The 26,732-nt window shown below is 30.4% G+C and overlaps 1 protein-coding gene across 1 annotated transcript in view; it reads right to left on the bottom strand.

Annotated features, from left to right (window-relative positions):
* Window positions 1-26,732, bottom strand: part of LOC105833926 (suppressor of lurcher protein 1) — a gene marked incomplete at its 5' end in the record, with an annotated part of 356,824 nt that overhangs the window by 195,994 nt on the left and 134,098 nt on the right. The window contains one exon of the mRNA XM_028192272.2: window positions 21,724-21,938. Coding sequence (XP_028048073.2) covers window positions 21,724-21,938 — 215 coding nt within the window. The remainder of the gene's footprint in view (window positions 1-21,723; window positions 21,939-26,732) is intronic.

Below are 26,732 nucleotides of genomic sequence, written 5' to 3'. Positions count from 1 at the left end.
GATTAACGAATATGTGAAAAAATGATAAAATTTAAATAATATAATATACTTTTGCGGTCATGTTTTGTCATTTATTTATTTTATTACTAAATGTATTTGTTTTAAATTGTTTTAATTCAAAAATAAAAATAAAGTAAAATTATTAGAACAATATTAAAAGTAATTATTTATATTAGATTCACAACTAATCAATTTAATCAATTGCATGGTACAATGAAAATAAATTTTTAGATTTTACTTAATGAGATTTACTTAAGAGAAAAGCACGAATTTGGAACATCACTTTGTTTTTGGACAATATTTCTTAAATAATAGTTAAAAAAACAATGTTGAACATAAATACAAATTAGAAAGTATCTTCTATCAAATGGTATAGTAATTTTTATAATACTGTTTCGTATTTTTTTAATAATTAATGTTTTTGTGACACATGTCAAAAAGAGCATCTAACGAAATGGGCGCCTAATTTGAAATTTGTATAAGATCGAAATATTAATGTTATATTTTATTGATTTATACATTTTACTATGTATTATGTATTATAGTCCTACAGACTCAATGTTATTCTGTTAGGCTTGCCTATAAGAGACAGAATCGTGCAAATATTACTCTTGCTTTTGACGAATTCGTTTTTAATACATTTTGTATAAAAAAGGATATGAATATATAAAATATGGATTTTTATTTGTTTAATTAACTTTAATTAAGCAGATTATATAGGTATTTGTATGATGCGATATTTAGTTTTCAAGATATAAAAAAGTTTTAATTTAGGAAACTTAGAAATTTGGTGCCTTCCCTCTATAGTTTTTTCTAAGATTTTATGATTTTTTTAAACCATTTCACAAAATTTTTCTTAAAAATAAAAAATTTTTGTTGCTTAAATTAGTAAATTTTAAAAATTGAAATAAGTCCAACAGAAGTTTAACATGTTATATAATCAATCCTTCGTAATCACCTGGGGTCCAATAAATCTTAAATAAAACTTGACGCTCTGTATTTAAGTGATTATTTGAAAATTAGACAAATTCTTCTTCTGAAATACTGTCTGGTAACAAATATTAAAATCAAATTTTCACATTTATTACCAGAGAGTATTTTAGAATAACATTTTAAGTTTACTCAGTATTTTTTTTTATCAAAATGAAAACTGTTAATATGGCAAGTAAGAACATAAGATCTATTATATGATTTATATGACCAGCACGGAAGATGTAACCACAAAGGATTAGATGTTTTTTTACAATTTGCAAATTTTTTAAAATTTCTTATTTAAAATTGTTTTAGGTTTGGTCTACAATAACTAAAAGTTATTAAAATTAAAAAACTAGATTCTTCTTAAATTTTTTTTCCCCAGTCAACGGCAAAAAATTTTGATTATAATTATTGAAATTTTAGCTCTCAAATCAGCTGCAAAAAAAAAACAAAGGATTTTATGAATAATGCAAAAATGATTATTCTTCTACAATTTCTAGTTTTAGATGAATAACTTTTAAATGGGTAAGTGGATCTACACAAATAAATTTTTGCACAAATATTTATTAGAGTTTTATTAAAATACAATAAAATTTGATTTAATTTTAATTTGTAATATTGCTTTTTTATCAAATTTGCAAATAAGTACTAATATAAAATTTTTTACAAGAATTAAGAGTAAAGAAATTAAATAATTTTTTAAACTAATAACAGAATTGTGTTAAAATTTTACGGAAATGTTTAAATGCGTAATAATAGAACAATTTGTAAAAATCTGTTTAAATTTTAGTAACGATCTTGAAATGTGACACATACAACTTTACATATTTAATTTATTATGTATTGCTATTATGTACAACAATGTATAGGATAAAGGCAGATAATATACAATATCCGTCTTTAAATTAATGTTACTCCAATATAAACGTGTATTAAGGCTTTTAACTCATGTAGAATTTTTAAGAAATATATTAAGTTTATCCAATTAATAAAAGTCTTCAAAACTTAAATCTAACTTTAGTATTAATAAAAAAGTAAAAGGTGTAGAAATCACAAATATAATGTGATTAAAAACAAAGAAAATATTACCAAACTGAACTCATCTTAAGAGCCATTCTGCTAACATTCTGTTGACAGAATCTGTTGACATTTTACATCAACAGATTGGTAGCAGAAATCGAGCAAACTCTGTTGCAAAACAGCCTGCTATTTCTGCTGTTAATCTGTTGTCAGATTATTGTCGTGCAGGTTCTGTTCACTTTCTGTCACCATCTAATGTTAAGTCCTGTTAACAAATTCTGTTTAATTTTTGCCGCCAGTATATTCTATTGCATAGAATATCAACAAGTTCTGTAAAATTTTTGACAACAAAATGCAGACATCATCAGATATTACAAAATCTGTTTGAAAGCTGTTGCCTTTCTGACATCAGATCTTGGTAGCAAATATCTAATCATAATCTGTTTTTTCGGTTTGGCTGTCGGGGGCTTATTATACATATCCGAGAAAAAATGGACATTAATATCAGATGTAAATATACATAATTAGATACGAAAAGATCTAATAATATAAGATCATATATAATCAAATCCGAAAATTAGCGCGCTATGATTATATATAATCATAAAAAGACATAATTAGATATGAAAAGATCTAATAATATATGTATTTTATATGATCATATATAATATCTATTATATAATCATATAAAAAACATATATTATTAGATCTTTTCCTATCTAATTATATATTTTTACATCTAATATCCATTTTTTCTCGGGTATTTATGTTTAAAGTTACATAAAATTAAATATAATTTCTATTACTATACAAATATATAAAACAGTTTACAATTTAAAAAAAAAAAAAAAAAAAAAAGAATAAATACGCCAATTTGAATGATTTTTTAATAAAAACAATACGTCAAATGAAAATATTTATAAAACAATAGATCTGCTCGATTTCTGCTGTCAGTCTGATATCAGATTGTGTAGCGCAAGTCCTATTCGCTTTCTACCGCCAATCTGACGTTAAGTCCTGTTAGTAGAGTCTGATCGATTTTTGCTGCCAGTCTGCTGACATAGAATGTCAACAGTTTCTGTTAACAGAACGTTAGCAGAATGTGCCTTCAGATGAGCTCAGTCTGCTAATATTTCCCGATCAATTTTGTTGCCAGTCTGCTGACATTCTGCTAATATTTTGTTCAATGAATATATACAATACGGAATATAAGCCAAATTTCAGAAGCAGTAATAAATGATACAATAAATAATGTGCAAAATTGCTTATTTGTCTAAACTGAAATATAGTTAAACATAGTTTACTTTCTTTACTGTACAAAACATGTAAAAAATAAAATAATATTATTATAAATTATACTTATATTTTTTACAAAAAATAAAGACAATTACAAAGCATAACGTTTAGTATATTCCGTTTATATATTTCATATTGTCCTTGAAGTATTTTATATTACTGAATACAGTAATCTATCTGTACTTTGATATGACAAACAAAACTTTTCGAATTAATAAAGAAGTTCAAAATTGCAACTAAATAGGATAACACTATTTATATAGTTTCATTGAAAACGTTTAAGAAATGTACATACTATAATATTTACTTTAAGGTTGTAGGAAAACCATTAAAGCAATGTTATGACATATCTTTAAGAACATACATATATATATATATATATAAATAAATATTTGTATTGAATAAAATACTGTTTCACATAAGATTCCAGCGATTGCAAGCTAAATACATATTTTCTTTAAAAATTAAGTCATTGTTTTATATATTAGTAATTTATTCTATAATTCAAATAAACCTTTATATTTTTATTTTTTTAAGGTACAATATTATTTTTATTAAAAAATTTCAAGTTGAAAGTAAATGTAATCATTTTGAGAAAGTCCTACATAACATGACTTCTCGTTTTCCCAGGTATTTTAAATCCAACTTTTGCAATTTACGATTTTGCATTTTCTGCGAGAGAACCGTACTTACATTTTCTTGCAATCCGGTAACATTTCCTTCGAGAATAGTTTAAGACTTTTACCCTAACGTCTCGACTAAGTTAGATTTCCAAACTTTGAAGTATCCCTCCCCCCAAACAATACCGCGATACTCATTCTAGTATAAATGATTCCCTCGTTTCCCCTTTTATGCGAAATAAACTGGCCACTAAATTTAAATGGAACCCATCCTGTTATCGACTCAATTGATCGCCAGCGATGGGTAAGGCTGCGATTGTACCTTTTTTCGCCGATAATCTTATTCTACAGACTTCGATTATCACATATCTAAGTAAGTATTTTAGAGTCTTTAAATCCAATTATCGTATATGATAAACTTTCGTGAATATGAATATTTTATTTTAGAAAAAACAATTTTAAATATGATATGCGACGAGAAATCTTATAAACAAGTTTAAAAAAGTAAGTTTTAATTAAATCTCTGATGTGTGAATTATTAAATTATTTTCTTATCTGTAATTTATATATAATTTAGAATTATTGAGATAATTAATGCGCTTCGATTAAGCATTACATCATTTCAATCTTAATTCCTCAGTAGAATTGCTACGACGTCTTTATTAACGTGTTTCTCCGCAATATTCTCGCTTTTGTAGAGCTTTTTTTTTATTTCCATCTTCTCGCAAGATTCTTATCCTTTTCCGCCTTTTCTCGCAGCGCCTTTGTTTGCCGTCTTTTTTACATAATTCTTTTTTTCTTTACTAAAATTTAATTTTCTTCTGCTCTGTGTTCTTATTTGTCTGTGCTAACAATATCTCGCAATTGAAAAACATCAGGGAATCTTCTTCTTCATTAATCAGCATTTGTGTTTTAACTCGAACATTTTTATATTTCCGCTAATAGAGTTATATTTTTCAAAGCACTTCTGCAGTTATATTAAGGTATATATATATATATATATTTTTTTTTTACTCTTGAACGTATCCTTAATAGAGGTACTTTGTGCTTTATTGTCTTAAGGTCGGGAAGAAAGGAGAGTTCATTAGGGACCGGGTATATGTTTGTGATTCAGTCTGTGCACTGTGCCGTCGTGACGCGCTATTTGCACACATATAATTATTCAGATTTGAAGTAATGGAATTTGGAACTGGAACTGGAAATTGCTCTTTCCGAGAGTACAACTTTGCTCCGTGATATTTGCGCGTTAATTTTGTAAAATCAGAATGCAAATTAAATCCTAAAAATCATCAACATAATATGAGCATTGAGGAATGTTTGCACTGCCCGGCGCCCGTTTAACATCGTGTTCATTTGAGCGTCAAGAGCATTACTATTAAATTAAATCGCGAACGAAGTGCGGCGCGTGAGAGGCGTGAATCAACAAAATATTGCTATCGGCATGAATAACATACTTATCGGGGGGATGTGACGCATGTTGCACTTTACGTGTTAACCAAAAGTTGCTTCTCGATATACGTATATAATTTTTCTGCGACGAGGACACGGCTTTCCAGAAGAGAGATTCTACCTTGGAACAAGTTTCGCGGAGTTCTTTTTGAAAGGGTGCCGAGTATAATAAATTTACTGGGCGAGTTATTTAGAGCGATCGATGTAGAAAGTGCCGACGTGCTAGTTCTCCACGACGCCGAAGATATGTCTTGCTGCTCTTTCGCCTGTACGCTTTGAAAAATGGAAGTCTTCGCAGCGATTGTCACCGTTTACTCTCCCTCCCACCTTCTCTCTCTCTCTCTCTCTCTCTCTTCTCTCTCAAGGGCTTTCAGTTTGATGTTAGCAGATTGTTCTCACATACAAAATGCGCGCCACATTTTGCTATCGAATTTTACGTGAAACTTAGTATACAGCATGAATTAATAGCAATATATAAATAAAAATATGAGAATGCAATGAGCTACGCAAAATTCACGGTTTAATGATTACACGCAGTTATTCAAATATTTATAAATTATGCACCTATAGAAATTATGTATGCGTTAAGTAGCAATTTATATAATAGATCAATATTTCACATGAGTTAATACTGAATTGCCCGATATTTACTTATATTATGAAACGAATAGGTTGACATCCCCCATCGGAGGTTGAAAAATAACAATCAAGTTTTAATTATAGTGGGGAAAATTAATAATGTATCTCTTTCACCACAAAATTGTTATATTGTATAATCTACATTATTACATATAAAAACTGATTAATATACGCAGCACAAATAATTCTCTCTCCTTTAATTGATAATCTATGTTACAATATCAAAATATTCAATTCATAACAGTAACATAAATTTGCTTAATTATGGACGTTGCATTATCAATTAAAATATTTTAAACATTATACACCACCCATTGATTAAATCGTATGAATAGATGTTTATAAATTTTATAAATACGTGTTTATAAATGCTGCGGTCGTTAATTATATCTTTGCATTATATGCAAATATTAGATTACGCGCTATTCGGTTAATTAAGTGATTTGCACAATGCATGTGCGTTGGTCTGATCAGCGCCATGCAATGGTACTAAAAGAGGGCAAACATTAATTCGCTTAGGTAAGGTCGCATCTGCACGTAGAGTCGCTAGGAGCTGAAGATCTTCTAAAGCTCGAGGTCGTTACGTCAGAGACCGAGTGGGTCGCGCATTATCGTATAAGGTACGGGGAAGCCAATTGTGTTCACCCGGAATTCCCTCTCTATAATTAAAACGCATTTCTATCGTCGCGAGACTCTCACGACGAAACTGTCACTTTGCGTCGCGATAAAATATCTTTAATAAAATTGTTTTGATATTTCGCTTTATTTCAGCGTTGCGGTTCTCCAAGGCATATCTAAAATAATTACATTTGCGGTGATACGGATAAATTACAACTGTTTACACATCGCGGCGAATTAACATGCATAGTTAATAAATCATTTCTGTAAATCCGTCCGCGCTGTGTTAACGAACGAACGGATATACGCTAACGACGCGTTTTGTGTTCCGGCGAGCTGTGACAGCGCGCACGTCCGGTCACCCTATATTTCTCCCCTCGAGTTAAATGCAAACAAACCGGTTGCCATTTTTCCACGGAGAAATAACTCTCCCTTCGCTTGGCCGTCCGTCCCTCCCGCGTTGCTCAATGGCATCGATTAATCGTACCGGCCTTGTCGCGCGCACGTGTTTGCAACTAATGTAGTAAACACTGCAAACAAAATTCATCGCTTTTAGTGCGATCATTAACGAATCGTCGCACCGTTTTATTATCGAAGCGCTGTAATGGGCATCTATTTATTCTTTTGAATATATAAACGGAATATATATATATGCCTTCAACAGAGATAAGCTTTATTCAATATTCCGTACTTCGCACGCGCTTTAAAATATTAATCACCCTATTTCTCATTTTTGTTTATAGAAGTTTAAGAGAATCATGCGTCAACGCGATAAATAGGGGCGCAGTTCCGTTACGACGCGCGACGGGAGGAAGCTTCACTCTCGAGAGACAAGTTCGACGAGCTCTGCGAGCCAATCTTTGCTGCTGCGGATCGAAAATAACGCTGAGGCCGCTTGTTCGCGCGAACAGAAATCTCTTGATTCCACCAGCATGAACACGGCGGAAGAACGTAAGCTTCTCGGGATTCTTCTTGAATTTCGTGCTACAACACCGGCTCGCAGATAGATTTTAATGGGCTTGGTACGCCGGACACGTAGTCACTTTGCGCTGGCGGTACCCTGGGCGGGCGGGCCGACGCGTGTAACACATCCCCTGTATGCCCATGGGTACCTACGTGTGATGTACAGGCGCACGTATACAAACACTTAGCCGCCACTTGGCCGAACATGCTAGTACGGACTTACGAGCGGTACGAGCCCCATGATCAATCTATGGGCATCGCGCGCGGCATAAGCGTGACGCATCGTAATTTCGTCATTTCGACATTTAGAGAAATTAAAAAAAGACTTCAATTTCAAGTTACGTGAATAAAACGTTGCAAAATAATTTTTTTTTTTTTACATCCAATATAAATACTCAAGTAGAGACTTTGCACTGTAAAATAGTAATAGTGCTAAACGGTACATGATTAATATTCGATATAAAACCTGTCAATATCATTTATCAATGTTTGATTGCTGGACCAACTGGAGAATACTCCAGATGAGATTTTCTAACATTAGAAATTAATATGACCCCAATGTTGGTCCAGCAATCAAACATTGATGAATGATATTGACAGATTTTTTATCGAATATTAATCAGTACCGTTTAGGACTATTACTATTTTACAGTGCATATCCAATTAAACATATACTGACTTTACATTGATTTCCTTTTTAAATGATTAGGTCTTAACGGTATTTTGTAAAATGTTAATGTAATTACTTTATTATTTATTACATATCATGTTAATTATCATTATTTTTTATGTACATGTATACACAAAGATTTAATATGCCCGGTAGTAAAAATTTTATTTAATTAAGAACATCGTAATTATACAATCTTGACTAAAAGTGTGAGTTTATATTTTTTTTATTTATCTGGAATTTTTCATTTGCATTATTTCCTATTCATTATCAACATACATAAAAAGCGACCGCAAAAACAGGCCTAAAATCGCCCGTTTTGTGGATATCGAATCGATTTTGGCGGTAAATAATTGTACATCATGGAACATCAATCCTCTGAAAATTTCAGATTGAGCATACCTTTTATTACTGAAATATGAGGGGTATTAAATTGGTCACTATACACCAATGAAGAGTATGCTATTTTATCCGTTCAACACAAAAAACCTCGAGGTTATTTCTCATATAAAAAATGTTTCAGATAAGATTTGTTTATCTGTTAGAAGACTAATTTATCGTGACCTCAAATCGACGTTTAAGTCAGAATTGTGAATGTCATTTAGTCAGCTTGTGATTTTCCGAAAAATGTTTTTTAACTGATGTCGGATACCTATCTCTGCGGTCTCTGAACAAGTACATGTATATACGGGAGTATTTTATTAACGTTATCTTATGTCAACGCGGTTTTACCTTGCCTTATATTTTATAAATCCGATAACCTTATAACAATATTTCAAATATAGATACTACCAATTTCTGAAATGCTGTGGTATTTATTATGATTTTTCTAACAGTTTTAGTAGTGGTAGTTCTTTTACCGAGATATTTTACAGATTACACAATTGTTATTAAACTACGAAAAATTGTCAACAAAAGTAATATTCTTTTTTTATTAGATTTAAAGTTTCTTATGTTGAACGTGTAAAATGGTGTAACCTTTATTCGTGAATAATATCAACTTTAACCCTTCATATCTTAGTAATAAAAGGTATGCTCAATTCAAAATTTTTAGGGGATGAATGTTTGATGATATACAATTATTTACCACCAAAATTGTATCAAAATTCGATGTCCACGAAACGGACGGTTTTTGGGGTCGCTCTTTAAAAGATTTTAAAAATATAGGATAGTTATCTAATAGAAAATAATAAATAATAATAATAATAATAAATTTGAGATAAAGGTAAAGTAAAAAATTGAAAAAGATAAGTACTTAGTACTTTTGATCAGACAATATGAAAAAGTTGTATTTAAAAAAATAGCACATTTTACAGATTTATTTATTGTATACGTGTGACGTACAGAGAAGTTACTTTTTGTTATATGTGCGTTGAAAGTGGTTCCTTTCGTGTCACTTTTTTGGGGGCTGAAATCACCGATTTTAACCGATTTTGTGGGCAAACTCGCCTACAGTTCGTGAATCCATTTCTCGCACTCGTGTACGAAAGGTCAACTTTACGCCTTCGTTACATAATGTATTATTATTTCAACATATACTGTAAGAAAAAATTACACGTGTGATTTCTTGGTTTTAATGTTATTAACCGATATATATAATGACAATTTAGTAGTAAAAATAAGTAGTACGCGATAGTAAGCACAATAGCACCTCTAAAAGTTATTGACCTCATATCATTAATTAATATTAGACTGGTAATAATACACAGTCTAAATTAATATTGAATTCTAATACAGGCACAATGATGATTGACATTGCGCCAAACTTATCATTCATATATTGGACCAATATTATAGCCTGAACAATATTATAGCCTGCCAGCACTCGATATTGAACATATAATAACATTGGGAGGTTTGTAAATGTTCTGAAATTTTAAATTTATTTATTTTTTTAAATACTAACAAGATATCAATTTTATATCAAGAAATTTATATTTCAATGTTGATCCTATACAGGATCAGAATTACAATAATATTATACTATCAGTATCTAAGTATGTGGATTGGCATTGAACAGTAGCATTGGTCATGTTTTTCGCCACAATTCACACCATCTGTTATGCTAGGGCCAGGCTATGCGCGATTTGTAATTCACGATTCGCTATTTGTGATTCATAAAGATTTGTTTCACATTCGGGAAGATTCGTTATTTGTAATTTGTAATTCGTCGTTCCTTAGTTCGTGTTATTTCCAGTTTCAGTAATATAGATTTATTGTTAATATGTTTATTTAACCATTATTGTTTGCACCAAAAATGTTTTCTAGAAGTATAAGTGTACGATTATGTTTATTTATTTACTCGGTTTCCATTATAGCAACTAGAATAAGAACCACAAATCATCAGGAATTGTGCTTCGTGAACGGATTCGTGTTGATTCACGTCTTTTGAGATTCGTCGGAAAATTGCTCGGCTAGCGAATGACAGCAGGGTGAATGACGAATTATACATAACGAATCGATGAATTTTCCCTCCATATTACTTATGAATGTAATACAAATCGCGAATTACAAATCACGAATTGCGAATACGCGCATAGTGTGGCGCTATAACCTTAGAGGATAAGAACTATGCTATAATGTTAAAGTGCTGAAATCAGCGACATAAAAAAAGTAACACGAGAGGAACCACTTTTGAAACATATATAACAAAATAAATATTTGTTTAACTAGTGCGGTGAATCGGCTAATTGTCCGTAAGTACGGGATATGGACGCACGAGTCAAAGGTGAGTGTGTATCCACCCGCACGAGCGGACAATAACCAATCCGCAAACAAAATTTTTTGCTACCTATGCGTCAAAATTTCAATTCTTTTGTGTGAAGTGACACGTGAGAAAAAGACCATTTTCGATGCACTGGTAGCGAAAAATTATTTCTTAGCATAAAGCGGTATGAGACTCGACCGCAAGAGGGACATGTAGGTAAATACTTTTCTGTAAAAAGAACATACATGCAGTGCATTTAAATAAAGCAATCGCGTAAGGTTCAACAGTTTGTTCTTCGTGTTAATTCCCAAGATTTCTACATTAAAGAATTGTGCAATATTAAGAATCGCAGACACAGATCAATTTTTGGTATGATAATAATATTATTATATTTATGATAATCATAATAATATTGTTATTGCCATTATTATTGCAATATTAAGAAACAATAATATCAATATTTATATTTAGTATTGTTGCAATATAAAGATTAATTTTGACATTGTTATGACATTATAATACTGTACTGTAATAGTACTGCATTTTAAGATACCTAATGAATATCTATTATTGTTCCAGTATGTCATCAGTACTATATTAGAATTGAGATTTATTGTTGAGTATTGCATTAATTTTTAATACTTTAAAATAAAAATTGATAATAGACTAATATCTCATCGGCATTCAATTTCTATTTGTATAGTATAATGAATAAAAGTATAAAACAAAAATAAAGTAACGTCGATTATTCTTCCGAATACAGAGCGACAAACCGCTCACTCGCCAAATGCACGCGAATGTATGAACGCCCATGAATGTCGAGATGATTTACAATGTTGGGAATTCTCTTGTGGAAACAACGCGGCAAATCTTTCGCCATTACTTGTTTTCTTGCAGGATTAATCTTACAGTTCAATCTTTCTTCTTCATCTTGTCACTTGCTTTCCTTCCTAAGTTAATATTATTACCTGGGTTATTTTACGCAAGGACGACGAAAATACAAATTTTGAAGATTATTACTTAGTCTAATATTAGGGATAGATCAGATTTGGATATATTGATTAATTTTTTGAATAGAAATAAAAAAACTATTTCACGTTTTCACATTATAATTTACATATTACTTAATAAAAATAGATTACGACAGTTTTAAATTTACTCTCTCTCTCTCTCTCTGTGTGTGTGTGTGTGTGTAGTAAAGTATAAATATAAAAATTTCTTTTTGCAATAATTAAATTTTTAAATAAGTTGTAATAAAGATATATAGGGTGTTTTATTTTCGAAGATATGCTTAAATATAAAAAAACATGTATTTCAGAAAAAAATTGTTTATTACTTTAACAAACACATTGTTGTTTTCAAGAAAAATATGTAATCCTATATTGCAAATTGTTTTTCTTAAAACTACTGTGTTTTTTTTTACAATTAATTTATGTTATCATCGTGTGGATATAAAAGTATTGAAGTGTAATACAATTATAAAAAAATCGATGATTTTAAAATTGATTGTACCATTATTTGTCTTTCTTTATACACACACATACAGATGTGCACGTATGCACAGATTATATTATTTTTGTTTCTAAAATTTTTTTCAAAACACGCTGTTTTAAATATATTTCAGCATATTTTTAAAAAATAGAATACTTTATATGTATGTGTATGTACTTTTGTTAATTAGATGCACAAAGTATGTATTTATAAAGTTAATCATTTCGTGTTTCTCATTGATATTTATCTAAAGTTTATCGCTGTAATTACATATTTGAATGTTTTCATCTAAAATTAATTTTGCGTTGATCGATCGTTCATCAGACGACCTACTATCATGGACAAACAGTCGAATAAACTTGAACGCAGCTGAGATTTTCGTTTTTTAAACTAGACTCGCCCGCTTGTACGACAGTGTCAATATTTGTTTACGTTGTTATGGTTGATCAAACTTGCACACGTTGCTGTTTCGTAATTTTCATCGGGGCGCGACGAAAATCCAAGCTGCAATTCACGTCATAGTTATTCCCACGCGTATGCAATTGAATTTCGTAAATTAATTGCGTAATGACGCTTACGATTCATTATCAATCTATCCGCCTCAGTGCAAATTAAGGCAATTGAAGCGATTGAGCCGAGTTCCAATACGTTTGTTTGCACTGCTGCATATGGCTTGTAAATCCAGACAATGCAACGGTTAAAATAGGATGCACTATTTCGTGTAACATTCTCATATTTGAACTCTTCCACCATTTTGGCAGTCTACCATATACATCATAAATAACATTGTATTACGCGTATAATGCAATGCCAAAGTTTGTTTTAAAATTATGTTTAGTGAAATTGTGATGTTACATTTAAATAAAAGGAGTATGAGGAAGAAAGGAATGATGCTTCATTGTAGTTATACACAGATCTAACTTTCTGTTGAGACATATTTGTACACTTTTGATAAAATTAATAAAACTTATATATAAGATTATTTTAAAATTATATAAATTATTTATAATTATGTAAACATTTTTTGAAAAATGTATAAGCATTCAACTATCCAGTGCAAAACTAGAGAAATTCTATCGTTTAATAGTAAATATAAAAGTAACAAAAAAGTTTAAATAATTTAGGTACAAAAAAAATAATAATTTTCTATTTAAAAAAAGTTTCTATTGTTAAATATTAAAAAATTTAGTTGAATAAAGCTCTAAAAATAATTCTGTTAGACTACCAAGTATCATACATGTCGGATGCTCAAACTGGTTGTTAAAATGTCAAAACTTTTTAAAGTATTGCTCATCCACACAAACATTCTTTGTAATTATTTTGATCTATTAATAATAAAATTAGTTTTCGATATATATTCAGCTAAATTTTCAAATACTTTAGCAAAACCGTTTTTGTCTCCACGTAGGAAATGTTTATCGTTAAAAAACAATGTCTCTGCAATTTTTTAATATTTTAATATTTCTATATCTTACGTTTCCAAAATAACATTTATTATTTTGTGATAAAATAATAAGTAATTTAAAACATACATATATACAATAATAAATAATTGTATATATATTTTACTTTTCGTAAGAGAAATGCACAGAACTAAGCCAAGTTTAGTATCTGATTCATATTCAAAGTATTCCCTTGCTAAAAATATGTTGAATAATTTTTTTCAAAACTAAATGAATATTTTACTTTGGAATCGATTGTTTTATTGTTTAAAATATTATAGCGGACTACATAAATCTTATTTTAATTTTTAACTAAAACAGCTTAAGCTTCTTCTCTTATCCTTGGTTTCATTAACTTTCTTCATCGCCAGGAATATTCGTCCTTACGGCAAAACTCATAATGATACACGAAGTTGTTTACGAGGCCGTGAAATAGATAGACATCCCGAGTCAAAGTTTCGTACCATCAGCTTGCTTTCCGTAAGGCAAGATTTACGTTAACTCTCAACAGTCTGAAAAACTTTACGAGTTTAAGTACTTTTCGTATCAGATGTCTCTAAGGTACGAGAAACCGGAAAATACGCATGGCAAGGTGGAATTGCATAAGAGATCGCACAGTGAATTTCTGTCCCCGATGGGATCTACCAAAAATATTAGCAAGGATTTTAATAATCAAATTATGTGTATAAAGTTACCGCGAAATATATATACTTAGGGGATTTCAATAAACCGACTGCAGAAATCAATTTTATGCTTACTATTATTTCATATTATTCCGTGATTAAGAAATCAAAATAATTTAATAGTTAAAATCCAGATAATTATTTTACGCTTAATTATTTTTAAAGCAAATTTTATTTTTATTCAACGCTTTATCATACCATAAAAAATTATAGTAATTTTCATTAAAGCATTTTAACGAAGCAATTGAAAATTTTACATCATTAAATTTATCGATTGCGCGTAACATTTCTCTTAAAGACACTCGAGCACAACGAAATATATATTAGTTCGATGCCCTTTAATTGCCGGAAAATATAAAATGGATCCTGATAACGGAATATCGAGTTGAAGCCGATATCTCGAGCCCGACGCTCTCCAAGTAATTAGCTTGGCGCCGCCGGTAAGAAAACTTGTGAAAATAGTCTAGACTAAATTTCCCGCTTTATAATCAATATCGCACAAATAGCCGAAGGACTTTCCGACTTGCCCCATATTTCCTCTCTATCTAGATTCTCTCTATCGCAATTATGGCACATTTTATCAGAAGTGATAAGCATTTTGGACTTGTTAGAATTTTGACTATAACTTTCCTATAAAGTTCCGAATGTCCTTAGGGATACAATTATTCTCATATTAGAAGTTTGTGCATTGTGAGTGGTTATTGGCATTTCTCTATCTCTACGTTCTGTGGAACGTTAAAGTTAAATTAAAAAATATATTTCGATTTAAGATCGTACAAACAAGGGTGTAATAGTTCTTGTCTGATGAAATAATGTAACGCGTAATATCATATACAAACTTGTTCATCAAACTCGTCGCGTTAAACTTGAGGTAATTATTCAAGGAAAACGGGAATATCCTTGTTAATCTCTTGCAAGCGTGGGACGATATTTTTAGCAACCGCTAAGGAGACGCCTTTGCAATTTTCTCATTAATTGGCGGATTTGGCCGAGATTGAGATTGTGAGCGAAGAAGCGTAATAAATGAATTAGTCTATAGCGATATAACCACTATCTTATCAATTTTAATACTTTACAATATTAGTCTCAGAAAAATGCTATAATTAAAGAAACGTATAGAAAAAGGTGTAAAATATTATAATGTTACAATAACTACAATTCAAAACATCAATAAATGTAAAATTTGTATGCATTAAATTCATTCTATTTGCTAAAAAATTATAAAAATATTACATAAAAATATTTTTAATTATAATAAACAAAATTTTTTTGATTTTCTGAAAAGCCGTAAAAAATAACTCTACATTTAGAGAAAGATTTGTAGTCATAGCAACCATAAAGTAAACAACTATAATTTTTATTCGTAGAACTATTACACATAGTTTAATAAACTAGGTATAGTTATTGCAACTACAATGCTAATTACTATAACTATATAAATAATATAACTATATAATAATTCTAAAAATAGTTTATATTACCATGGCATTATTATATTTGTGTAATTATTAATTTAAAAAATAAGATCTGAACTATAATTATATATACAGATAATGTTAAATTTGTCTATTCAGTCTGCGTGGATTCTAAAGCTGTTCTGTTTTACCGATTATTTTAATCATCTTTTATTAATTTAATATTCTCAGCTTATAAACTGCGCTGATAATTTCGTCATTGCGCAGATAAATTCTTGAAACACGGTTACCAAGCTAAATATATATGCTCAGAAGTATCTCTAAAAACCTATCTTACCCGAAAAAATTGTAAACAATTTATTGCGAAAAATAATACCTAAGCCAGGATTATTTTTTGTAATAAATTATTTATAGTTTTTTTTAAATAAGAAAAAATTTTAAAGCTGCTTATGAGTATCGATGTTTAACTTATTAATAACTTATTAGTAACTGCAGCGCGGTATGAGCTGAGAATATTAAATTAATAGAAAAATCACATTCAGCATCAAAATCCGTTGCAAACCGAATAAGCAATCTTAACGTTATCTAAACATTTATTGGTCGGAAAATAAATTTACAATTATTGCATAATTATATAGTTATACAGACTTCATATAAACAAAGTTACGTACGGCCGATTAAGCATATGACTGCAATAAGTGTACGCAGTGAAGCAATTGTGGCGTAACACTCTAAGTGTTAAGAATAAAAACAGAAAAATCCGAGTTTATATTTTTTCATTACTTATATTAATAATATATTACTATTTTTCTGTAGTTTTTCTAATTAGAAATTTATTACAAATTATTAATATTACTATATTTTCTTAGTTTGTGTAATTTTTATTGTTTTTATTACAAACTATAATACATAGTTGAGGTGCTATTTGTTTATAAATTAGCTGCAAATATAGCTGCAACTATAATATAGCTGCAAATACCATTTTTTCCTCTCTGAGTATATCAATTCTAAATTGAAACTTCAATGAGTTATTAATATTAACAACTACATATAAATTGTAATATTTTTTTGTATTATTATATGATATTGAATATAAATGATCGATTTTCTAATTTTTCCTATTTTTTGGTCTGATTTAATAGGTGTTATGCATCGCAGATTAACATTACAAAATCTAAAAATTTTACATAGACAAACGTGGAAAACATTGCTGTACTGCTTTTTCTTAAATTTGTATTATATTAGAAATTGTATGTTGACTTTACGTATCTATCTGGTTAATAATTTATATTTAATATTTAATTAGTTTATAATTTATGTATGATTATATATTTAGATAATTTACGAAATATGTTAATTTGTTAAAACGTTATCGTTGAATGATGAAGAAGAAAATAAAAATGTGAGATTAAGATAGATTATATAGATAAAAATAAAATATTAAAAGTAGAGCCTGGAAATACAGAGCAGAGAGATATGCCTTTTGTCGATAGCATCATTTTTCCCGCTTATACGCCAACGACGTGTTCGCTGGATGATGGATCGAACAAAATGGATTCGTGACGTTTCCCGGGTAATAGGGATGGCACAAGTGTATTTTTCTTATGATACGTCAAGAGCTTTATCCCGTATTTAGTTGTAAACTTTCATAAATACTGATAAATTATATAATATTTCATCCAAAATATTATATTGATTAAATTCTAGGTAATTAGAATTTGTATAGTACAATATATAAGATTAATTAAATTAAGAAAAAAACATCACTATAAATTATCAATTTTTATTATTATTTTTATTATTTTTGTCATTATTTTTGTCTCTTATTTTATTATCCTTTATTTTCTAGTTTTTTTCCCAAATGTTATTTACTATTGTTTATTTAGTAAAAGTAAAATTGTGTGAGAAAATGTATAGAAGTAGTATAACGCGAGAGCACAATTAATTTAAATTTAAGCGTCCGCAAACTACGGGGAACATTAAAGTGCCCAACGATTTTTTGATTTTTAATTATTTGGTAGATAATAAATGAAAGAGATCGGCTCTCCTCTCTAAAAAAAGTTTTAAGAATTTAAAGTCGAAGGACGCTGACTTTTGTTAGTAGAGTGTTGTACGAAAGTTAAGCTGTCAACGGACTCTCTAATCGGACGAGTTGCTAAAGTAAATGGTTGATGTTTTTTACTTCTTTGGCCTTTATTTCAATATGTAATTTAAGTAAAAAATTACTTCAATCATAATAGATATAAAAATTCAGAACAAACCTATATTTAAGATGAAAAAAACGTTCTGGAGAAAAAACTTTAATAAAAACCTTTAATAAAATAGATCAATCAAGTGTAAATGCAAGTTTTATATACTTTCATCAAATCCTTATTTAACACAGCAATATTTTATAATAAGATACAATCTTACATGCAAGCTTTTTTATATGTAGACAGTTTGTGTGTGAGTTAAACATTGAAATCAATAATATTTGAAAATTTCGAACTTGACGAAGATATATCCGCGCGTTTTGATAAATTAGAAAAAAAAAAAATATTGTTTTTTTATAAGCAAAAATCGAAAAAAAGAAAACTGTATGTTACTATATTTTATGCTATAAAATTTATAAGAGCATTGTACTTTTGCAAGGAATGTTTATTATGTTTATAATAAAGCGTTTAACTTGACAAAGATGTATCCGCGCGTTTTAATATGTTAAAGAAATAGTAAAAACTGATAATATTTTTAAAATAAAATACTGACTTTTTACATAAAATAATTTTTTTTTATCTATTATTTTTTTGTTCTATTTTCTACAAAATACGCAGGTAGTAATAATACTTTTTAAGTTAACAAATAATTTACATCTTTGAAACAGGCACCTTTATGCTATTTTTTCTTACAAAGACTAACCTTGACGTTTAAAGCTTAAAAAACTTCCTTCAAATGCAACGTTATAAGAAAGTTATGAGTTCTTTTTACTGCAACAATGCATTTCTACTTTAAATTCAACCATGTACAAATAAAGTAAAAAACATTTTCAATCATACAATTTTATAAGCGTATTTCTTAATGTTGAAAAGTCTATTCCAGAATTTTTTAGATCTATTAGAAACTAAGATTAGATTAGATCTTTTAGAAAACTTTTTGAAAAAGACATAATGCCCTTAACGACTGAAAAACAGAGTCGTCTGCGGAGAATTAATCTTAAGAATGACGATCAAACACTAAAAATTGGCATTAAAAACAAAATGCGCATGTTTTGTTGCTTCTCGGGCAGGAGATATTATATTTTTTATCATGGAAAATACAAAATTTCACGTGGAAAGTTGTAGGAACATAAAGAGAATCCCGCCGCAGCCTGTGGAGAAAAAAAAGATACAGAAATGATTCCAAATTGTAGAGGGAACTCTCACCTACCATGGGAGAATTATGTCACTGTTATTCGTGGCATACATAAGCCGACACTGCATACACGTGAGCAAAATAAAAAGTTTGCAGGACAGCATGTTTAAAGCATGTGTCGGGCAGTTATATACGTGGAACGCTTACTAACGAACCGGTTTAAAATCTGCAAAATTTCTGGACTAGTCGTACGGCCTGAAAATTTGCGACTTTAATTTTGTGGAATCACAGATAGGTTACTATCATGAATAAAAATCCTGTTAACGATTTATCAGTTGCTACTAATTTTGATGGTTTCAATTTTCTAAGTATATACTTTTATTGTGTATGCTACATACACATATACATACATAATTAATAAATTATTAAACTGATTTTTATATAATATTATATACAGAGGAAAGTGTTATCAAATGCAAGCAACATAAGAAATTTTTTATTATATTTCTTATCTAGTACTAATTTTTATGCAAATAATTGGAAATTGGAAACTGTAGTTTGATGTTTCAAATACTTATTGATAATTAAAAATAATTTTCAATCAACTTTAACCAATAACAAATTAATATTTTATTATCTTTTTGCAATATGTTGCATTTTGTGATTTTTAAATTGTATTTATTATCTTTGAAAGTATCAATTTTAATAATTAAAATAATTAAAAATCTAAGAAATTATTTACTTATATAATACTTATTTTATTAATAATTTATTATAAAACAGATCAAATATTTAATAATAAATAAGTAACAATAGAAAAAGAATAAGAATGTCGAAATAAAACTAGCTAGAATTTATTTTTGCGTTCATGTATCAATTATTAATTTTACTATTATTAATCACTTATTAATCTTACATTAATATTATTTATATATTGTAATAAAATTTGTAGTGATACGATTTAGAAAACTTTTTTATAGAAAAAAATTGTATAAAAATATTTAATTTAATTTTTATAAAATTTGCAAATGTATATATATATATATATATATATATATATATATATATATATATATATGTACACATGTACAGTAAATGCAGTAAATGTAAAATATTCTATAATAAACGTTCTTTTATGAAAGCATAAAAAGGATCCTGCACTTTTTATTATGGAAAAATGAGTTTTATACAAATTGGCTCAAACTCTGGCAAAAGATAGCTGGAGGCATGTCGATTAAAAGTTGTCATTGCTATGTCAATCCTATGAGTCATTTTTAAATTAGCGGCGCTTGAAATGAAAATAAACGTGTAACGTATTTCGAATAATATACATATATATGTACATGTGTGTGCGTGTGTAGTGTGTGCGACGGCAGAAATAATTACGTCTTTTGATTGCTTGGTTGAGAAATTAGTCTTGCTTAGATGAAAATACACGCACACGCATTTGTATATGTATTATTCAAAATACATGACACGTTTACTTTTATTTTCAAGCGCCACTAAGTCAAAAATAACTCATAGAATTGACTTTTTTTTAATAAGAAAAGTGCGGGGTCCTTTAGTATCAAAATTGCATAATTGGATTATTATCAATTATATAATTAAATATTTAACATCAATTGTACCTAATTTTCAAGTGTTTTTTAACAGGCATGAAACAGAATATAACTTGTCTATATTAATTATTCTTTGTAATTATTTACTTTATATTTTTATTACAAAATGTTGCTTTATTGCTAATTAAGTAAAAATGTAAAATATTAAAGAAGTACGATTTAAGAGACCGATTTAAGAAATCGATGCGGGCATTTAGCAGATTTTACTTATGTATATGTATATGTATGTAGGAAAATAGATATGTACCGTACATACACGTGTGAGCACGCACACGTGGATGTGTGTACCTGTGTTAATTAACGTTATCTTAAGACAAGTATATTATCAGATCACTTATAGCAACTTCCCGAACTTCGAATAATTTTTCAATTGAGTTACGGAATGACTTAGTAGTGAACTTGAAAGTTTCGTAAAACGAGATCTAAAATTTCTCGATAAACGTAGTAGCTCGAAGTTGAGTGAATTCTCTCAAGACAAACGAATTTTTCAGATCGAGAAACGAAAAAGTTACTGTTATAATATCGTTATTCTTAATATTATTTATTTTTGGTCTCAAGCTTTCCAAAAACGTGTAACGGTTTTTACCGGAAATCAATTTTTGGCACAAATAACTGCGCGTTTCATATTTGACGATTATTGAAATTTTTGCACATGTTATTTTAATTAGTTATATTTTCAACCTTATTTGTAATTTTTCTTATTGTGCCTTCTCAAATGATTATTGAGCTATTATATTTTCTTATCATTGGTATTTAAAAAGTTAATCTTACATAAAAGCTTTAACTCACGTCTATCGATAAAACGAAAAGTGCCAGAGAAGCCAGTGGCATTAGATGCTGGACCCTCAGTATGAAACTCCAGAATGAGTGTCGATCTTGAACTGTAAAGAACTTGTGGGATGTCACGCAGTTCTCCGCAAAGCACATTGGACCAAGGGGTATACTCGGAAATACCTTTACTTTCCAGGTGTAAAAATAGCTTCAAGTAATCTCCTTTTGTACAACTGAAACCAAATTTTAAAGATATTCTTAGCATAATATATATGTACATAATAATAGAAAGAGTATTAATTAAATATATACCTAAATTTCTTATCATCTATACATTCTTTTGCATTCCATTGAGAGAAAGATAGATAGATAGAGAGAGAGAGAGAGAGAGAGAGAGAGAGAGAGAGAGAGAGAGAGAGAGAGAAAGGAAGAGAATAAAATTAATAATACAATAACAAATTTTGTGATTGTATTTATACTAAACCGATAAATTCGCTAATACAATATTAAGATCTTCCCAATTTGTAATATACATAGAATAACTAATTGACTAATTACACTCGGTGTTTAAATGGAACAGGTGTTCGCAAGTTCCACTGTACACAGATTACTCCAGTTCACGTGCGTAGAGAATGTCTGTGATCCCGTGACTTAAAGCGAATACAATGCCGAAATTAGTACGGCTTATGGCGAAGCCGAGAAGTTCATGCTAGCGGCTTGCGCTTACAAAAACAATTTGCATTAATTTTGAAATTCAAAATTACAGCCTTGATGAGATCAGAGTTTTCAACAGTTTTCAATAGCTCAATATTGATGATCCATGATTAATATTAAAATTATTATTATTCCCTCCCCCCAACATCCTTAAGGTTTCACTGGTTTCATGTACCTATGTAATATTGGCGTATGGAATATTAAACCTATCACTTGACGAAATCATTATATCAAAATTATTTACAGATGAGCGACGAATTACACGTTAATTACACCGCGCTGCAAGTTTAGTTGAAATTTACCGAGGTCTTAATGATCCTGTTACGCAACCTATTTATCACGGTCGCTTGGACAGCTCCTAATTAATCGGTGGTATTCCCTGCGCGATATTCCATTTGTCGTGAGTGAGTCGCCCGCGATGTATGCCTATCTACAATAAAATAAATTAATTTCGCGCGGACATTTCTTCCGGACTGCTCTCCAGGAGCGTACTCCCCGGAGACGTAGGATACGAAAAATCTGCGAATGGCTAATTTATCAGTATACGATTTGTCATCGTTAGTGGAAGATGCTCTTGACAAGGCTGAAGTAACATCGTGAGTAAGTATGAAGCCGCGGGTGACCGCGTATCGACCGCGAGGGTCGCCATCATTCTGAATATTAATTTTGCACCTTAATTTCCCAAACGTATTTCCGTCGACACTCAGACCTTACGAGTCCCGTGCATGGCCGTGCAAGGTGGTCTGCGCCAGTCAAGGTTTGTCGCTATTAAGTGAAGCACGGAAGAGACGTGGCTCTTGGCACATCGTGCATCTACTACGTAGAGTAATGAGAGAGGGATAGAATTACGGCGCAAAAGCGGTATCACCTGGCCCTTGACCACTCGACGAACCTCCGGTGGCTAAATGGAGTCATTGGTCGAACAGAGATGATGCGAATAGCGACAGTGAAACTGTATACCTTTTTAGAAGAATGCTTGTTTGTAATGGCTATATAAAGATTGGAATTTAACAAGGTCTGGAAATACGTATATACCAATAATAGGATACGACGTTACAAGCAATAATGCTGAACTCAACAAATTCCTTCTGTAATACTTTTTCAATGTCAGTCATGAAAGTTAAAAACTTAATAAAAACAAAATTTGGATTTTTTGTAAATTTTAACTTTCCATACAATCAGTTCCACAAAAGATTATCTGAATCAAGAAGCTTTTTAAAAATTCAAAAAACTTATATATATTATTTTAAAGTATTTCTCCAGTGGCCTATTTCGTCATTACTTAATATCGTCTATCTTTATTTTTGTTTATTGTAACCAAATAATCATTATAATCTGAATATGCTTTTAACTAATCTTCTAACGTAGCTAACTGGTCTTCTAACGAGAAAAGCAATTTCTATATTTACCGGATCTGATAGGATAACTGTTTCAAGTTACTTGTACGTTTTCCTTAAACTTTTCTCTTTATAAACGCTCCAAAATTTTTGCATCAAGAAATTGCTAGCTAGTCGTAATTTTCGAACTTTCAGATGGTAAAACTAGTTGAAAACGTGCACAAATACCGTCAGACTGTAATGAACAATGGAAAGTGGGGAAACATATATTAAGTCAATGAAGAAATGGATTAAATTAAATATATTTTAAAATAATGTATACAATACTTTTTTCAAATTTTCGTAAATATTGCTTGCAAATATTGTATATACTTTTTGTGGGACTTACCGTAACTCATAAATTCATAAGATAAGCAACTCTGTAAATTATGATAGAGAATAAAACAAACGCGATGACGAATGATATAGCAGGAGAAGTAGAACGAAGAGAAAGAGAAAGAGAAAGAGAAAGAGTAGAAAATTCAAAAAGACAAAAACGAGTTGGTATACCGCAACTGATTGGCAACAGAACACCTAAAGCTCGACGAATCAAGATTTACGCGAGCTTTCCCGAGGCTCGTGTAGCACGCACGAGTATATCATAATGCTACGTCGCTTCGCGCGCGTATTCCCGAGGCAAAAATACCAACGATTTGTTTTGGAGTTTCGAAAGACCCTCTTGTCAAACGACACGCTAAGGAAAGCTGAAATCGCACGTAGAGATCCGTGACCCAAGACGAAAAGGTTGTTGCCACTTGAACTACGTTGGTTGCTTTGCACCGTTTTGCGTCGATTCTTGTGGCATGACTTTTCCACTCTGGTTGCACTCGGACTGCCTGACTGCTGGCTGTTGCCGCGATTTATTACATGGTTCGGGAAACGAGTTTCTCACTTTCCGTACGATGCTCGAGTGATATTTTCTAAGGTTTAGGTGGGAGGACGCGATGGAAAGTCATGAACGACTATGGTGGTCGATTGGAGTTCGGCGGAAAAAAATAAATCGAACCACTGATGAATCTGTCAGACCCTTTGGCCACGTCGGATGAGTACGAGTTTTATGAGAAAAGCGGGTGACGTGAAATATGGCCGACTCCCTTGCACCCTTTTTGATCATACGTCAAAAAGTCAAAACGTGGTAAAAATTTTATTATGATCGAAATCTGGTTAGTACACGACGTGCCCACGTGCAATATTAATGGAGAAAGCTTCCCGTTAATATCAGGATGTACGGTGGACTTTGCAGTTACCTTTCTCCCATTCCTTCATTCATATATCAAAATGTCGAAACTCGGTAAAGTAGAGAAACACTTTTAGGATTAACGATCGAGTAGTGGTTTTCACATAATTTTCCCAAATATATCAGGCAAATAGGTATATTCCGCGTTAACTTTTTTGTCGGTGTTAGTTGCAAACATAGATACAAATATAAATAAATGAATGCACAGAGTAGCATGAAAGTCGTCAGAAAAGTTTGGCGACTACTTTTCTCTTGTACGAAACGCGCTATATATTTCGTTGTCGCAAACTACGGATCACTAAAAGAATTTGAAAAGTAAGTGCATATTTTCAAAATAAAACTTACACATAAGCATCGCAACGCGATACTGATGTGTGATTTATTTATACATATTTTGTATTTACAACGATCTATGTCATTCGCGCATGCTGACGAATATAACTTTATCGTTGCTCAGGCAGTTGCAACTGCAGTTGGCGTTCAATATTGGCAATTGCGTCAAATATAGCAACGGTGTCGCGCGTTGCTGGAGGTAAAGGGCTACAATGTGAAAGAGCGAAACGAAGAGAGAAAGAGAGAAAGAGAGAGAGAGAGAGAGAGAGAGAGAGAGAGAGAGAGAGAGAGAGAGAGAGAGAGAGAGAGAGAGAGAGAGAGAGAGACTTCGACATTTATATCTTATACCTATCATTCTATGCTAAAAATAAATGCTATCTCAAAGAAAAAAATATAAGATGATAAATCAAAGTGACAATTTGTAATATAGTAAATTTTGTAATGTAGTGTTTGTAATATAGTGAAACTATTAAAGAGTTAACTCTAGAAATAAAGATATAAAAACAAATAAAGAGAAATAAAGACATAAAAACAAAAATAACTTATGATTGAGGCAGAGATCCTGATTAGCGTAGTATGGTCTAAAAAGTTTTCGCCAAGAGTCCGCAAAAGTTGTCAGTGTAACAGGGTACACCAAAGTTCAACTTCGCAAAGAGTCCTCTGTGATTGGCTCGATGCCAGTCGTCGACATATCGCGTATACGGGTATAAAATATGTTTCTAAGAGATTAAATTATTTGATTTAAATTATTCGAAAATTTAACATAAAAATCAATTTAACAAAAAAAATCACTATCCGATCACTATTTTTTAACAATAAGTGATATAAAACGATTTAAAGTAACATAATAATTATAACTTCAATTATTTATACCAATCATATGCAAATTTATTTATCATAAATTTTATATATTTTATTCACTTAATATTAAATAAATTCCACCAAATACACTTATCCACTTTTTTCCGTTCTTGTAAAAGAGGTAGAAATATAAAAAAAGGCATTACTGTGATTTCTGTAACTGGGCAGATCTAAGGTTAATGTACCATTAGGGAACTGACATTTTGTCGATTTCCGGAACTGTAATATTGACGTCCCAAAGGTTTTCTCACAAGCACACGTATCCTGCAACCAGCTCTGTGTGGTTCTCCTACGCGCCTGTCCAATCACGCCACGTGATTTAATTCGAAATGCATATACTATGAGCAAGGTTACGTATACATTACATGCAAGAGAGTTACTCCAAATTTAGCCGACGGCTTTATACGTTTATCCTCATCTCCGCAACGATAAACTAATCGGTCTCGCAAATACGCATATACGTCGTAACTTATCTTCTCAGTTTCTCCTAGCAGTCAACTTAAATT

Source organism: Monomorium pharaonis, chromosome 1 (assembly GCF_013373865.1).
Source record: "Monomorium pharaonis isolate MP-MQ-018 chromosome 1, ASM1337386v2, whole genome shotgun sequence".
Taxonomy (NCBI): Eukaryota; Metazoa; Arthropoda; class Insecta; order Hymenoptera; family Formicidae; genus Monomorium; species Monomorium pharaonis.
The sequence above is the reverse complement of the archived record's forward strand: the minus strand, read 5'-3'. Positions and strand labels throughout refer to the sequence as shown.